The 17,745-nt window shown below is 39.4% G+C and overlaps 1 protein-coding gene across 1 annotated transcript in view; it reads left to right on the plus strand.

Annotated features, from left to right (window-relative positions):
- The window catches only part of Plcb1 (phospholipase C beta 1), a 784,962-nt gene that overhangs the window by 669,481 nt on the left and 97,736 nt on the right, over positions 1–17,745 (plus strand). The window contains exon 27 of the mRNA XM_023718574.1: positions 3,985–4,165. Within this exon, the coding sequence (XP_023574342.1) occupies positions 3,985–4,165 (181 nt within the window). The remainder of the gene's footprint in view (positions 1–3,984; positions 4,166–17,745) is intronic.

The following is a 17,745-nucleotide window of genomic DNA, read 5'->3' on the forward strand; positions in this document are numbered from 1 at the left end:
TTGAACTCAGGTCCTTGTGCTTACCAGAGAAGCGCTTATTGCATTGAGCCATCTCCCCCGCCCTTGTCGGTTAGTTTTTTTATTACATCTTGTATTTCATTGGCTGTTATTGGGCTATTGAGAGTGGTTATATCTTGTGGATTCTGTTGCAGTAAATTGTACCTTTCTAGGGATCTGTCCATTTCATCCGTGTCTCATATTCTGTGAGAGTAAAGACTCTCGAATAGCTATTGATATTATCTTCTGTATTTCCACTGGATCTGTGGTAATTACACCCTTTTCATTCCTTATTGCTTGTAGTTGAGTTTTTTCTTTCCCCTTTGATGAGGTTAGCTATTGGCTTATTGATTTTATTTAATCTTTGAAAGAATCAGCTTTTTGCTTCATTGATTCTTTGAATTGTTTTCTTCATCTCAATCGAATTAATTTCTGCTCTAATTTTTATGATTTCCTCCCATCTTTGGGCTTTGGGTTTGGTTTGCTCTTCCTTTTCTAGTTTTTGAAGGTGCAGCATTAGGATATTTATTTGTTCCCGTTCTGTTTTCCTAATGTGTGAGTTCACAGCTATGAATTTCCCTCTGAGAACTGTTTTCATCGTATCCCATAAATTACAATAAGTTGTGCTTGAATTTTCACTGAATTGTAGACATTATTGAATTTCTTGTTTAAGTTCATCTGTGACCCATTGGTTGCTAAGTAGGGTGTCATTTTATTTCCATATATTTAGGGATTTTCCTGGTTTCTTTTTTTCATTTATTTCCAGTTTCATTGCACTGTGGGCAGATAATATGCATGGGATAATTTCTGTTTTCTTGCATATACTTAAGCATGAGCTATAGACCAGTATGTGGTCTATTTTAGAAAATGACCCATGTGCAGCTGAGAAAAATGTGTATTCAGCTGTGTTTGTTTGGAACCCTCTGTATCTGTCCACCAAGTCCATTTGTTTCAAGCTCTGGTTCAGTTCTGTTATTTCTTTGCTAAATTTTTGTCTGGTTGTCATATGTTTTTGGGATAAGGGGGTGTTAAGGTCTCCTGTTAAGATTGTGGTATTGGATATTAGATTTTTCATGTCCATCAAGATTTTCTTTATATAGTTGGGTGCTCCCGTGTTTGGTGCATACATATTTGTGAGTGTTACCTCTTCCTCTTGAATTTTTCCCCTAACCAGTATATAGTGTCCTTCTTTATTTCACTTGATCATTCTTTGTTTCAAGTTGAGACTGAGAACAGAATTGCTAACCCTGCTTTTTTCTGAGGTGCTGGGTCTTGTAGTATTGTTTACCATCCTTTGATTTTTAGCCTATGTATATCTTTATGAGTTAAGTGTGTTTGTTGTGTACAGCATATTGTTGGATATTGTTTCCTAATCCACTGTGCCAGTCTATTTCTCTTAATTGTTGAATTGAATCCATTTGCATTGATGGTTAGAATTGAGATGTATTGACTTAAGATTGACATGTTAGTTACCTGCTTTCGTTTACTCCTTTTTTCTCCTGTGTTTAGTTGCTTGCTCTATTTAGTTGGTTGCTTCTGATCTCATTTGTGGAGTTCTGATCATTTTGGTCCCTCTCTAGAACAACTTTCAGTAGCCTGTGTAGGGTTGGCTTTGTCATCATGAAATGCTTTAGTTGTTCTTTGTCATGAAAGTATTTCATTTCTCCATCAAACTTGAAAGCGAGTTTTGCAGGGTATAGTAGTCTGGGCTGGAATTTGTTTTCGCAGAGGACTTGAAGTACTCTGCTCCATGCTCTTCTTGCCTTCATGGTTTGTGAAGAGAAGTTGGCCATAATTCTGATGGATTTCCCTTTGAATGTGATCTGTTTCTTTTATCTAGCAGCTTTCAGTATATTATTCTTGTTCTGAATTTCTGGGATCTTGACTATTATATACCTCGGTGTATTTTTAATTGGGTTGAGGTTACTTGGCGTTCTGTATCCTTCACTTACCTGAATGTCAGATTGTTTCCTCATATTTGGGAAGTTTTCTGGTATGACTTCTGCCAATATTTTTTTTTAATGTCCTTTGTATTGACTCCTTCTTTCTCATTGATGCCTATTAGTCTCACATTGTTCATCTTTGCATCATCTTGCAGGTGATGGATTATTTTTTCCTGCATCCTAGTTGTTTTTAAGACATCCTTTCTTACCTTTTCACTAGCTACAACAGTGTCTTCAAGATCTGAAACTCTGTCTACACTTTCACTTCAATTGTTTTGCAAGCTTGTGACTGAGATTTTAATTTCCTCTATATCTCCTTGACTCTGCTTCATGCAATCTATTTCTTTCCTGTATTACTCATTCAAGGATTCTGTCCAATTTTTTTTTTACCAATGTCTTCTTTAGAAACAGTTATTAATTCTTTTACTGCAGGGTTTTTTTCTGATTGGGTTTCCTCCCTATGTTTCTGTAGTTGCTCCTTTACTTCAGATGCCATGAGTTCTGAGAATTCTTTTCTTATTTCAGAAAATTCTGCTCTTAGTTCCTCTATAAGTTTCTGCTTTTGCTTATTTACTATGGATGCTATTAATTCGTACTTTCGAGCTGAGCTAGTAGAAAAGAATTCCACTCTGAGTTCCTCTATGACTTTCTGCTATTGCTTATTTACTATCGACGCTATTAATTCATACATTTGAGCTGAGCTAGTGTCCTCTGCACTTGTTCTGGCTGGGAATTGGGTTTCCTCCATATGTTTCTGCATTTGATTCTTTACTGCAGATGTTATTAATTCAGGGATTTCTTTTTTCCTTTCCAATCTGAGTTTCTCTATTCCTTTCTGCAGTTGTTTCTTTATTTCTGAAGCTGTTGATTCATTGATTTCAGCTGTGTGATTCCCAATTTGTTCTGTGTTAGTGTCCTCTTCCCTTGTTATGGGTGGGCTTGGGTTCTGAAATTGCATTTTGCTCCTTCTCATTGTTATTTTGTGTAGCACTGTCTTCTGAACTTTGTTGTAGAGCTTTGGTGCAGTTATAACATTAGCACCTACTGAAGTTTAGGTGCAGATCTACAAAGTTTGGATTTAGCCAGCTGTGCCTGGCTTGGGTCTGGCTGCTGTGCTCAGCTCCTTCCTGCTTCTGCCCTTGGGAGTGAACCTGTTGTGACCCTCTGGCAAGATGTTCTGCTCCTGGACTAGCTGGGTGGTTCTGTCCCCTACTCTCTCTTCAGGGATTGCAGCTTCAGAGTTTCACCTTAGGCCTGTATGCCAGGCCTGTTTTGAGTCTGGAGGGGACAACATGGAGTAGGGAGGAGAGGCAGCTCTCCCACACACTTACCAGGCCTAGGCTAGGCCTCGATCTGGGGGTCCCCAGAACATGGTAGAAATTCTCACTTGGCAGGCAGCATCGGGGAGTGCTGTGGTGTGATAGGGGGGTCCCAAGGGAATGGAAGAGGGTCTCGTCCACACTGCGCCTGGGCTGGGACCGGTAGGTCCCGCTGGCGCAGGGTAGCTGGAAGCTCTCCCACACACTTACCTGGCCTGGGCTGGGAATATATCTGGGGATCCCTAGAATGCGGCAGAAATTCTCATGTGGCGAGCGGGGTGGGGGCATGCTGTGGAGTGTTGGGAGGTGCCCAAGGTTGTGGAAGAGGATCTCACCCATGCTGCACCTAGGCTGGGACCACCAGGTCCCTCTGGTGCAGGGTGGTCAGAAGCTCTCCCACACACTCACCAGGCTTAGGCTAGGACTGGATCTCTAGGCCTTGTCTTTGCAAAGAAAGATTATCTCTCCATCCCTCTGCACCATCAAGCTTCTGGCTTCCAGCTTCTGGGTGTTCCTTCTGCTTCTGCCTCATCCTAGAGCAATGCCAGTTTCATTAAAGGTCTTCCGTTGCTAAACTCCTCCTTGGAATCTCACTCTCTAAGCTAAATAGCCATCAAAATATTTCCTAATCCAGTGCCTTCTTTAGGAAGAGCTATGGTCCGTAGCCTTCCCTGTACCTTGCTACCATCTGTGTGTTTCATGTGTCAAACTCTCTGCCTTTGCAGATCTGAACCCAGCAGCCCTGACCACGGCTCCTCAGCCATTGAGCAAGACCTTGCTGCCCTGGATGCTGAAATGACCCAAAAGTTAATAGACCTGAAGGACAAACAACAGCAGCAGCTACTAAATCTTCGGCAAGAGCAGTACTACAGTGAAAAATACCAGAAGCGAGAGCATATTAAACTGGTAAGCCTGAGACACAAGATTTATTTTTGTGTAGCTACAACGCTCTTTTCTGGAGAACATAATTGATGTTCTCGGGTCACTCACAGCAAACAAGGGCAAGACGAACACTACGAGCTTGAGCAATTGCCGAGGCTACTTGGTGACCACCATACTAACATAATTTTCATTTGCCCTATTCTTAATCCACATGGTTTGTTCCAAGGTTGTTTGTCTTATTTTTTTCTTTTTAATAAGATTCTCTCTATTCCCTCAATGAGGCTTTGTTTCATGGTTTCCATTTTCACTGATACATTTTGGGGGTATAATAGTTTGGGGTTGTTTGGAAACATATGAGGAAATAGAAAGTCTTTATCAAAATTGACCACTCAACAGTTTGTGCCAAGCATCAGACAGGTCTCATTTCAACCAGCTGATTTGTGTTTGCACAGGATAGTTCATGTCTGTTTATTTGTGTTATAGAGACTATTTTCCACATATTCTCTTATTGACAACATTGCATTCACCTTTGATGTTGGTTTCTAATGAAATCTAACAATAACTTCTGATTATTCTTTTACTAATTTGTGTTTATTTTAGTTGTGAAAACCCATCCTTTTGTGCTATAACCTATAGAAACTCTTATAAGTATATTAGATATAATTTTTATTCTTCTCCAGAACTCAGTGACATTCATTTACAGTATGATGTGGACATGTTTGAGATGCTAAGACTGAGTAGGAAGGAAGAGCTAAAAGATGAATAAGAGAAAAAACTGAAAAGAGAGTGATGGTAGCATATGAAAAGCCTATGCTATGAAATGGAAAGACAAAAAAGACATCCCTTGCTAGGGCCGGCCAGATAGCTCCGCAGACTAGAGTACCTGCTTAGACAGACACAGAGACCGGGATTCGATCCCCAGTATGCCATGCCAGCCCTGCCCCCATGGTGCACTGAGATGGCAGTTGAGATGGCATGATGGCACGTGCCTGTAATCCCAGCACTTGGGAGGCTGAACACAGGAGAATCACTATGAGTCCAACCTACATAGTGAGACCCTAACACCCTTTGATCCTAGCCCAAAAGTTAAAAAAAAAAAAAAGAAGAAGAAGAAGAAGAAAAAGAAGGCATCTCCTTACTGTTAACTATTCATGACACAGGAATGATAGAACTTGGAAGAAGAAATAAAACTAAAATCGTTCTAATAGTGGTCAATGATTTTAATAATTCTGTGGGTGACTTGAAAGAGTTAACTAATATCTCACAAGCTATCCTGTAATCAAAAAAATCAAAGAAAAATATATTATTAGAAAATGTTTATGTACACTCTGGACCAAGTAATATGAATTTTTTTGTTATTTATTGAAAACAAGGGTTTTCAAAAATAGTCATTTATGATTTAGGCTAGTTCTGGTGGATCAAATAATTGAAAAGTGCAGGCTAGTAAAGACCAACCACAATGGTCTTTACCATCAAAATCTTCATCATCATCCCTAGTGGGCAGGTAATTTTACTGAAATTATGCCACCCTCAGAAAAAAATGAAAACACCAAAATATCAGTATGTTGTTCAAAGAAAAAAAATAATGCAAAAAAAAATTAAAATAGTCTAGATATCAACATCCAGATTGCAGCATTATATTGTGTCCAATGTTTTAAGATATACCATACACAGCAAAATTATTGAATAAATTTGATTAAATTGTCATTTTATATTTCCTATTATCTATAAAAGTTAACAAAATTATGCAAGTTGATCATCTTGCACTTAAATGATTGGGCTGATAAGGGGTTAAAAACATGCTGGAGAAATTTTCACTTTTTCTGAATCATTGAACTTTGCAAGAACTAAATCAATAAAACCACGCAGCCCACTCTCTGATGTTTAAAGAAGTCGATATCTAAAGGACCACTGTGGGTGTTGGCATCCAGGGGCTTCCTGTGAATCAAATCCCATCCCTGTTCTTTCTGCTAATAATAAGTTTTGCACTTCAAAACGTTCTTGTGAATTTTGACATTCTACTATTTTTAGTGCCTTGACATACAGCAGAGATATAATTAATATTTAATGATATATGATACATTAAGTGAATTTAGCAATAGAACTGCCTTAAATACAAGCTAGTGCCAGAAACAAAACAAATGAGTAAGCTTGACAAAATTAAAGTTGTGTATCCAAAGGAAAGGGGCTCTGTGAGTTCTTCATATGACTCGTATGTGTCTTGAGAAAGTCTGTACTTACAAGTTTTCTGATATTGTTTGTGTCTGTAGGCTTGGAAATCTGTAGTTGGTTGAGCCATCACTTGGGATAAATGGTGCAGTGTGACATTGTCCTAGCACTGGCTCCTGTATGACAATGTGCAAATGTGTCAAAATCACATGAACTGCCTAGCGAAATCAGATTCTACTTGGTCATGTACTTAACTTGTGCATGAGAATTACACAGAGCACTGGTAAAAGTCCAGATTGCTAGATTTTAGGTTTTGTTCTAAGTTCTAGTCCAGCAGATGTCTATACGTAGTAATCTTCCTGTTCGCAGGGCCACACTTTGAGAACCACTGCCTTATACCTCAACGTGTGGCTCAAACACCGGTTTTGTTTGTTGGTTTGCTTTTGTTCTTTCTGTGGTTCTGGGAGTTGGACCACCATGAGCCCGTGTTCCACCACTGAGTCACACAACCTTAGCAAAAATTTATTTTTCACAAGCTCCATATGGTTTGGATGGGTCACTTTATGTGAACAACTGAAACAAGGTTGAGACAGCGAAGGAATGGGTGGTCTGGGATTTTGTTGGGAGTACGGAGAGGATTCCCTCAACAAACCTGAGAAATTGAAAGTCAGTTTTAGTAGGAGACAACAGCTTTCAGGCCAACACACCATCACTGCCACCTAACTTTCCAGCAACCCATGCCACCTACTCCAGAATATAATAGCAAAATAATAGCAAACATATATTCAGCACTCACCACAGATCTTTGCCCTATGCTTGGTTGTTTACAGGAATTATTCTATTTAGTCCTCACAGCTGTTGGTATTTGTTACTCCTGTCAATTCATTTTTTCATGTAAAAAAATATAGAGAAATGTAGTGATGTGTCATAGCTCCAGAACTTGGTGTTTTGGGGATTTGAAACTTGGTCTATGTATTATATCAGGTTATATAACCCCAACTTTATAACCAGGTAAAATGACAACCATCCTAGCCCTTTTGAAATTTACATTCTTATTGGAGGGACATAGACCATAAACAAAATAAACTGGCAAAAAAATATGCATACTGTTAAAAATAGTTTGCTTTGGGTATTAAGTACCAACATACTTCTGATTACAGTTTATGCATCTCAAATGCTACTATCCACTGTTTAAGAATGAGGAAGGATGCTATGGCATCAGCAAATTCCTTTTTGCTTATGGAAAACTTAATATTCTCACAACATTCTGATAACTGAAGACAGAAATGAGTAACAAATGGCATGTATGTAACAAAGAGTCCTAAAAAATGAAATAGCAAAAGTATCAGTAAATAGAGATGAAGGAAAAGACTGAGGACAATTTGCCTAATGCAAATAACTGATGCATACCAATTTTAAAGTAATTATTCATATTAGCATAAGACCTGTAAAGCACACCTGTTTCCATGGATTCTAGCTCTCATGGCTCTGTTCCTATCCAAACAAGTGTCCACATCCTTATAGCTCTTCATGCAAAGAACTCTACATGTTAGCTGCTTGAAGTGTAGTCCCAGGGTCATCTGGAGTTGGTAGACAGGAGACACTCAGGGGCATCCCAGATCTAATAAATCACATTTTCCATTTTAATAGAAATGCGAGGGGACCTGCTAGATAGTCAGGTTGAAAAAATAGCTTTAGAGACCACGAATCTTTGACTTTGTTCAAGATGCATTTTAGAGCAAGTGCAGTGTGCATTCCACAACTTCCCCACAGAGCTAGATGAGCACCATCTACGGTGGCCAAGTCACAGGTCCTGTGGGTACTACTCCTGTGGTTCCCTGCTCATATTTACAGTGAAAGAAAATGATGGCCTTGGTTAGAGGTGAAAGTAAAGACGGAAACCCCCTCACCAAACTCAACTTCCTCACCCACTGAACTCTCTCCGTGGATAACATGATGGCCTGTCAGTCCCACTTAAAGACCAGTGCCCCATGGAAGGACTTCCGGGTTAGGGCTCTGGTCCAGTTTGTTAATCTGGTTTTCATCAAGTGCCATAGGTTGAATTCTGTGTTTTGTTGATGCCACCAGCACCTCCAACTGAATGATAAGAGATTTATGAAAATGTCGCTTGGTTTGCTTCTCAGTCTCAGAGTAGCTTGGCCCATTGTTTTGTCTACCCCAACCCCTACCTTCTTTTTGTCCTTGTGTTTTTCCTTTTTCATTGCTTCAGGAAGCGATTTCATTTTCATTCAGTCATTGTGTACTTATTTTCTACAGAGTCTTGCTTTGCTTTATATTATTTCTCCTATTTCTTATGTTTGAAACTTCCCATATGCTTGTTGTTGTTGCATTGTTGTTTGACAAACCCATGACCTCACACATACTTAAGCCAAGTGCTGGTTGTACCACTGAGCTCCATATGCTCTAATCCATCCATTTCTCACTTTCATCTTCTTGACCTTCATGGGTTGTAGCATTTGTACACATCCCTGTCTGTTCCACCAGCAGATTAAATGATACCCAGCCAACATGAGTACCCACTGACCTGCTTCATCAATTCCCTGCCAGCTCCAGAGGCTTGAAAGTTATTTTTCACACTGAAATCTCTGGTGGATACTGGTCCCCTGTGAATGGAATGGAGCATCACGACGTGGAGGCACTGAGTGGGCATTTAGAGCCCAATGTCCTCATTTCAGGACCCTGTTCCCCCCCTGAGCAGCCATGTGATCACTCTGATCTTCAATATTATCATCTTCTCAGTGGGGAGAAAAATAATTCTCACTTCACTGTACCATAAAGAGGAATAACAAGCTAACATTTTTAATGGAAGCCCTTTTTTTGACATTTAATGAATCAGTTAGGAAGTCTGTGCTTAAAATATAAATGTGTCTTAGAGTTATTGATATCCTCCTACAGCCTGAGGAAGCTCATCATCTTCCTTTTGATGATTTGTATTAGCACCCTGTGCTGTTCCAGCTATCTGGGGACACACTTGAGTTTCCTCCCCGTAGCGGTCCCCAGCTGGTGTTGTATGTGACAGGAGGGACTGGAGCACAGGAAGTATCTCTGCTGTGGCTGTAGTAGTGTTATCTGTCCTCCTCCAGGGTTCTTACTTTAACACAGGTTCATTATTAAGAAATGAATGATCTGTTTTCACGAAGATTTTGCTTTTTTTTCTACCAAGCAAGAAATCACAAAATAAGTAAAAGATTTTAGTAGTGACATAATGAATGAAGTAATTCTCAAAATGTGTTCTTATTGTCAATTTTCCTGATCATTACCCTAATGGAGCTGATGTTCTGTACATATGCATGCATGCACATACATCCATATAAACTCAAATTCACACACCCTTTTCCTTTTGCTTTTTGCACTTAATGCTATGTGAGAGGCAATTTTCGATGGCGTGCTTTTGCATGTTGATCACTGACCACCCTTTATTTCATTGTGTGAATCTAGCTGAACAGATTTATTCAGTCCCATGCTGATGGAATTTTGAATTGTTTTCAGTCTTTACTATTGCTGTTCCTATATGAATGTTGTAGAGAATGTTGTTCTAGAATTGATGACAAATTGCTGTCTAAAATGTTTATGCCAATGTGTACCATTGCTAGCAGTGTCTGATAGCCACAGCTTTGCTTCTTTGTATTTTTACCTTTAAAAAAATCATATTCATCTTTTTTTGTCTTTATTTTTTTAAACATATTAAGTAGAGGGTCTACAGGTTCTTGCTGCACAGATCGGGCTTGTAGTCATCCTTCCTGTTTTTTAGCTTCCCAAGCACTGGGATTACAGGTGTGAGCCACCATGCCCAGTCTCAATCGCATCTCAGCACTCCCCAGGAGTGGGGCTGGCACAGCAGGTCAGGGATCTAATCGTGCCTCCTTAGGCACTTTCATCCTCTGAGCTATCGGGCTAGCCCTTTTTTGAGACAGGATTTCACTATGCATTTCAGGCTAACCTTGAGCTCATTATGGCCATCCTGCCTCAGCCCCCTGACATTTTAGATTCACTGCTTTACATATGAGCAAGGATATGCATATGTCCCTACATATATTGGCCCTTTGTAGTCCTTTTTTTTCCCCCACAGACTTTTTGTGTACATCCATTTTATATTTTTCTGTTGGACTATTTCCTATTCTTTTGACCCAAAGAGTTGATGCTATACTTTTTCATTTATTATTTCTAGGAGGTGGAGGGATGCTCACTCATTCACATACTGGTGAAGGGATTCAGTAAGGCCAAGGTCTAATTATGGTTCCTTATCTCATGAGCTTGCAATAATTAAAAGCTCATGTTAAGAAAGCAGATATACTTACTAAGAGTATGCCCATTTTGTCAGTTAATATTTTTGCATAATAAACAACCCAGACTTTAATACCTTTAATCAATATCCACTTATTTAGATCCTGATTCCTTGAGTCAGTGACTTGGGGTTAACACAACTGGATGGTTCTTCTGTGCTTGATTGGGCTCAGGCACTTTCCTTTGTTTCTGGTGCCATTTGTCTAAGGGTTCCAGTTCTGGATGTTGTCTGACTGCTGGCGTGATCATTGAAGGTGACTTATTCACTGTTTCACCATCCTGCAGGGTAGCTGCCTAGGCTTGTTCAAAGAGAAACTGGAAAAGATTCCAACTGAGAAGAAGTGCAAATGTGTAGCATCTCTAGAGAGGGCTTGCATTGTAACTTCTCATTCTATTAGTCAGTTAAGTCACAGAAGTTTCCCAGCACCATAAGGAAAAGGACTCTGTCTTCGATAATCAAAATGCAAATTCAAGGAGCAGTTGTACAACTGGATCTATTTTCACAACATACTTGTTCACATCCTTTATAGTTTGGATGTAAGATCCAATAAGAGAATCCATGGAATTTTGACCAAATGTATAAAATACAGTTATCATTTTTACCATAAGAAAATTTACACAGACTTTACAGCAAGGACAAATAACTTGCAATTTTAGTTATGTAACTTGATCTAACTTATTTCACATTTTTGAGTGCCCGTATCACTTCTAAATCAAAAATTTTGCATGAGAATGTATACTCTCTGACTTAAATGCTGGTTTCCCTTAATATATAAGATTCATGGATGATCCAGCACTCTGAGATATTAAAATAACAATTAGAGATTTTAGTTTAAAGCAATAGAATTTTCAACTTCTGAGCATTTTATTTGTAATATTCTAAGCATAATAGCTATTGTCTTAATATATTTTTTGATGATGTTCATTGTTGAGTCTGTAGGAAGTATTAAGAAGAAAAAGTTAGAAGGTAGAGTCTAACCCAAAGACAAAGCAAAGAATAGCTTGTTTTACATCAAAGAAACTTAGTGTACAGAAGACAGTCTGCTATAAGGAAAATTCCGAAGTACAATCAGCCAAGCTGGTCATTTCATTGATGGCCTCTGGAATTACAAGCCTCCTTGCATCACTTCATTTGGCAGGTGAGGGATGGTGAAACCATCCATGTACTTTGCAGAAGGAAGAAAAGGTAGCTGGCATGGGATTTCTCTTCCAGGGAAGCTCTTCTGGGCCTGTCTTCTAAATAAACCTTTGAAAGCCCGCAATGTATTGTCCTACTTTACTTACAAATAACAAGACACATCTTGTCTTCTTTAGTTAGACTTGCTTTTGCTAATTATTTAAAATTTTCAAGGCTGGGGAGTTAGGTCAGTAGAATAAGCGTTTGCCTGGCAAATGTAGGGTCCTGAGTTCAATCCCTGGTACTGCAAAAAACAAAAACGACAACAAAAATTCTAGCTGAACATTATCGTCACATTCTGACATCAGAGTTATAATTAGTATTTACTTAAGTTATGCTGAGGGGTGCTTGCGGGTTAGTTCAGTTAGTTTAAGTGCCTGTTTGGGCAAACCCAGTCAGGTGCAGGGGACTGCGGTTTGATCCCAGCTCCACATGTCTTACTAGACCTGCCCTTAAGACAGCCTGGGGGGCCGGGGAGATGGCTCAGTGGAATAAGTGCTTCCCTGGCAAGCACAAGGGTCTGAGTTCAATCTCCGGTTCCACAAAAAAAAAAAAAAAAAGACAGCCTGAGCCAGCTAGGAAAAAAAAAAAATCCTACTTAAGTTATGCTAAATTCATTGGCCTTGTCATCTGTTAGAATTCTGAACCCTTCTAAAATTTCAGTGGCTTGAGTATTTGGAGTTTTTCTTTAATTACTATCATTTGTAATTCTGCAAATTCTACAATAAATTAGCATCTATGATTACAATGGGATAGTTCTTTGTCCTACTGTACATTCTTATTGTAAAGGTGATCATGAATCTTGTTTTCTTATTTATTTTAAATAAGTTGTCACTATTTTGCTCAAGCGGATCCAGAGCTCTTGAGCCCAAGTGACTTTCCTGCTATAGCCTTCCCAGTGGTTGGGACTATGCACCTGGGCCACCTTGCTTAGTTACATGTGAAACTTCTTGTATCATAGGATGAATATTTCATGGCTATGTGTGTCTCAGGCTTTTAAATTTCTGAATATTTTAGGGGCCAGGGAGATGGCTCAGTGGAGTAAGCACTTGCCTGGCAAGCACAAGGGCCTGAGTTCAATCCCCGGTTCCGCTAAAAATAAATATATAAATAAATAAATAAATTTTTAAAATCATGATCAAATTCTAAAATCACACTTATAGTCTTTATTTTACCATTTATCAGGGAACTTAGAAATGATTTATTTTTCTAGTGAGGAAACAAACCTCAGAAGATTTAGATGCATAACCCACAAAGATAGTTGTTAAACAAAATACAAACCTATAGCTACTTTTATCCAACTTCTTCATTTAAAAAAACAAATTAAGTTCGATCCCTGGCACCACATGCCTTGCAGTCCCTGCCCCTGGGTGCACTGAGCCAGCCTCCACGTCTGGGCACAGTGATGAATGCCTATAATCCTAGCACTGGGGAGGTTGAAAACAGGAGGATCACTAGGAGTCCGAGATGTATTATGAGACCCTGTACCAAATACATTAAAAAAAGTTTTGAAATCTTTAAGTTAATAGCCTCATAAAAGAATATTTTATTTTTTATTTTATTTTATTTTTTATTTTTTGCAGAACCAGGGATTGAACTCAGGCCCTTGTGCTTGCCAGGCAAGCGCTTATTTTACTGAGCCATCTCCCCAGCCTCTAAAAGAATATTTTAAAAAAATCATCCAATAAAGTGTGCTATATTGATCAGTTTATCTCAGAAAGTTTTTTTTTTTAAATGGGTATGTACCTTGGCATAATTTAAAGGGAAAAATATATAAAATATGAAGGGTTCATTGGATGAAATTATTTACATTGCGTAAGATTCTTATATTTTCACTTGCATTTCTTTTTTTTTATCCAGTAAAAAAAAAAAATTTTAAGGATCCTTTCAATACTGAGGCTCAGGCTGGGGTGGAGGTCAGTGGCAGAGGACCAGGTTCACATACATGGTATCCTGGCCTCACACCTGCACCAGAGGCCTGGGGAGGGGAGTTCTGATGAGCAGCTGTAAATCCTATTGAGCTATGGAAAGTTTAAAAATATAGTCCTCTCACTGGCAGGACAGAATATCTCAGAGAATGTCTGACATTATTGTCTTTTTAGTCCCAGACTTTGTCTTACCTCCAAAAGAGAAAGGGCTAATAGAGGAAATCAGCTCCCTGGTGGCTCACAGGTGGGTCAGTGACACTGTGGCACATCGTGAGTGTGCAGGAGATACACATGGAGTATGAGTGAGTATTTCAAGCCTTGGGTAGGACACACGCTGGTATAAATACCCACTTCATTGTAAAATTGTCAAGCAGGAGCCAGGTGTGGTGGCTCAGGCCTATAGTGTCAGCACTGTGGGTGGTGAGGCTAGAAGATCACAACCTCAAGCAAGCAACATGGCTAGACCCTGACTCAAAAACATCATAATTAAATAAAAATTATAACAAAGTGGTTTGGGGGGGCTGGTAGGATAGCTCAGTGCAAAGGCCCTGAATTCAATTCTTAGTAACACACACACACACACACACACACACACACACACACACACATACACACATAATATGTGTGATCTTGAGGACATTATCTAGTTTGTATGCATTGTAAATGTTGTAAATTAATTCTTTCTAAGAGAAAAACAATTTATAGTGGAAACTGAGAGTAGATGCCTCTATTCACCACAGTGGAGCTGTTTCCTCTAAATATTAGAAGGGGAAGAAGCCTTAAGCGTGAATATCTTGTACTTGGCTTTTTGTCTATTTTCCAAAATTGTCTTTCTTAGAAGAGACTCTGAATATACCAGCTTCTGTCCACATGTTGCTTGCTTTAGATTCAGCATAAGGGAGTTACTCTATTCCATGAAATCATTTTCTCACCCCAAAATGACTTAAACCAATGAAATTCAGCACAGGATTAAGAATAAGCACAGAATCATCTTCCCCAGGGCTTTTCTTTTTCTATTTTTGACTCCTTAAAAAGGTTTGAAATATTTATCTAGGAGCTTTACTCAAGAGTGGTTAAATAAGTAGAATAATTGAGATGTGTCCATCCCTTTGGGACAGCAAAGAATAACTATATCTAAAACTAAAATTAAATATTGTTTATGGAATTTCAGTTTGTGGCTACTAACATGATCAAATAGCTTTTCCAGTAAAGCTTGTCTTCTAATAAACACACTAAAAGTTCTTGTGCTTTGCCCTTAGGTTAGTTAATGAAAAGCACTTCAACTACTGTTTGGGGAAAAAAATGTCCTTCTGGGCCCAATATTTCACATCTCATCCAATAAAAAATATAAAGCCAAGGGCCAGTGAGATACCTCAGCGAACTAAGCCCCTGCTTCAGGACTGAGGTTCAATCCCCAGCACCTCAAGCCACACTGGCCCCACCTTGGGCACGCTGAGCCAGCCATGGAGCCCAGGCATGATGACTCATGCCTGTAATCCCAGCACTGGGGGGGCTTAAAATAGGAGAATCAATAGGAGTCTGGGCTGTTTAGTGAGACCCTGTACCAAATACATTAAAAAAAATCAAAACAGAACTCAGGTTTCTTCATCTTGGGGGAGTGGAGATATTTTTAATTTCTGGGTGCAGTGGTAGTCAAGATTCTCTTGAGTCTATACTCGACAAACTTAGAAACATAAATAATGGAAAAATACATGGGCTATGATATGTAAGAAAAGACTGAATATTTGAACCAGGCAAAAGGAAGGACTAGAGATTGAGTGCAGAAGCCACTCTATAGAACTTTCTAAGGCTCCAGAGGGTACCCATCATTTCTGCTAGAGCTTTTCTCTGCATATGAGTCCTATTTCTTTTCAAAGCAGCAGACAGGCTCTCTCCTCTCAGTAAACACTGGCACTAAACCTTTACAAGTTTTATTTCTTTATTGAAATGTAGAAAAATTTCTGAGGATGCCTTATCAGGATCATATCATTGGCCAAGCTTGCAGGCTTCTAGAGAAATCACCTGTGTCCAGAAGTCAGCCCAGGACTGACCCAGCTTGGACCAATGCCTCCCCTGCAGCTGCTATCCTGGCCCCAGGGCAGAGTTAAAGCTAGAACAGCTCCGTGCAAACCAGGTATAAGAATCAGGAAGCCTACCAAGTTCTTCCCAGGGAAGGAAGTGCGGTAGAGAAAACCACAGATGTGCCCCGCTCCATCTCTTAGGAGGGTAAGGAAGAGATCAGTTATTGATATCCATATATAATTTCATTTCCAGCTTCACATGAGTTTGGCAGCAAAAGCCTATTATTAACAAAGTTATACTATTAATCCTTCTTCCCCCTGGAGCAGAACTTTATGTAAAGAAAGCTGAAATGAAAACAGTAAGTGCTGTTGCAGTAAGAGTCATGTTCTTTTAAAACACTGACAGATGGGAGCCTACTAGCAAAGAGGAAGGTACTAGGGGAAGGAGCAGGAAGGAGAAGGGAGTTGATGGAGGCAGAAAAGGTAAAATACATTCTCTGTGTGTATTAATGCTCCCCAACCAGTACCATGTTGTGTATAACTAATATGCACTAAGAAAACCTAGCAGGAAACAGTTAAGAGTTGGGGCACTTTATAGGCAAGGGCCTGCTGGAAGGTGTGTGGAGACCCAAAGTGCTTATTTGCCATACTTAGCACTAGGATGTCCTTTCTAAACTCATGTTCTTTAGGATTCTAGATTTTCATTAGTTGTATGCAAAAGCCACATTTGGGGGAAATATGGGATTTCCCATTAGAGCATTTATTAAAGGGAAAAACCTTAGCTTCTCACATTTTTTCTAAAAGTATTTTCAATAGTTCACCCCCGCGACTGGGATATGAAGTTGGGTTCCATGTATCTTTGAAAGTGAAAAGATTTCCTTCATAATTATTTTGCAAATGCCTATTTTATGGAGTGCCTGGGATAAAAATATAGTGACATCCTTCAGTGGAGCTATAATAAAGTCCTTATGTACAAAAGGCCAATATCTGCAAATGGCATCTTATACCAAAAGCCAATTAAAGGACCAAGAGTTAGAATTATCTGGGTGACTGAAGGGAAATTGCTAAGGGCTGGCATGGAAGAAGGCTGGCACCCACCTCTGTGTCAGCAGCAGAGAGGCACAGTCTGAAGTAGCTCTCTGCAGTGACAGGGGTGATCTGTGTCTGAACTGCATCCTACTGATGAGGGAACGTTGTGAAGGGTGAGGATGACATGAGATAATGCAGGTGCCTGGGTGGATCCAATAGTGAAATGCTGTCTAGGTTACTGGGATAGGTTGAGTGCTGACAGAGGGAAGAAAATGCAAGCAGAGGCATAGCGCCTTTGAGAACAGAGAACCACGTAAGTCTGTGGGACCTATAAAAAGGAAGAACATCTGAGACAGAGTGCAAGGTCTAAGGAGAGACTGACAGTGGGGCAATTCTTGCCAGGTCCAGACAGGCATTTAATAAGAATCTGCACCACAGTTCTGTTACCAGAGAGCCTTAAGATGCTTGGTGACAGGAGAAATGAACAATTAACAATCCGTATGATTCACTAGACCTGGGACATGCCTGAAAGAGAGTCAAAGGTCACAGGCACCATTGATCCAACAGGTGATGCCTAATAAAAGTGGGAAAATACACTACCTGGTCTTCTGGGAGACATAATACCTATGTTTCCTGCAGAAAGTTAGAGACAGAGATGGTGGCCACCAACCTCAAGTTCTCATTTTGGAGAACTTGAGTAGTTGGAGGTGCAGAACTGAACTGGGGCAAGTCATATTCCCAAACTGTACTAAGGCACCCTCAGGCACTACAGTGAACTCAGAGGTGCATCATAGGATATTATACAATTTTTAAGAAAGCAAAGCAACATCTGCTTTTGTTTTATTTTTATCCAATTATTTAATAAATGAAATTGATCTTTTAATTACATTTTTAATTTTTTTCTTTTTAAAGAGTATACAAAATAGTATTATAACAAAAATTACACATGATACAGACTTTCACTTAATGAAACAG

The sequence above is a fragment of the Octodon degus genome, unplaced genomic scaffold, assembly GCF_000260255.1.
Source record: "Octodon degus isolate 3935 unplaced genomic scaffold, OctDeg1.0 scaffold00060, whole genome shotgun sequence".
NCBI lineage: Eukaryota > Metazoa > Chordata > Mammalia > Rodentia > Octodontidae > Octodon > Octodon degus.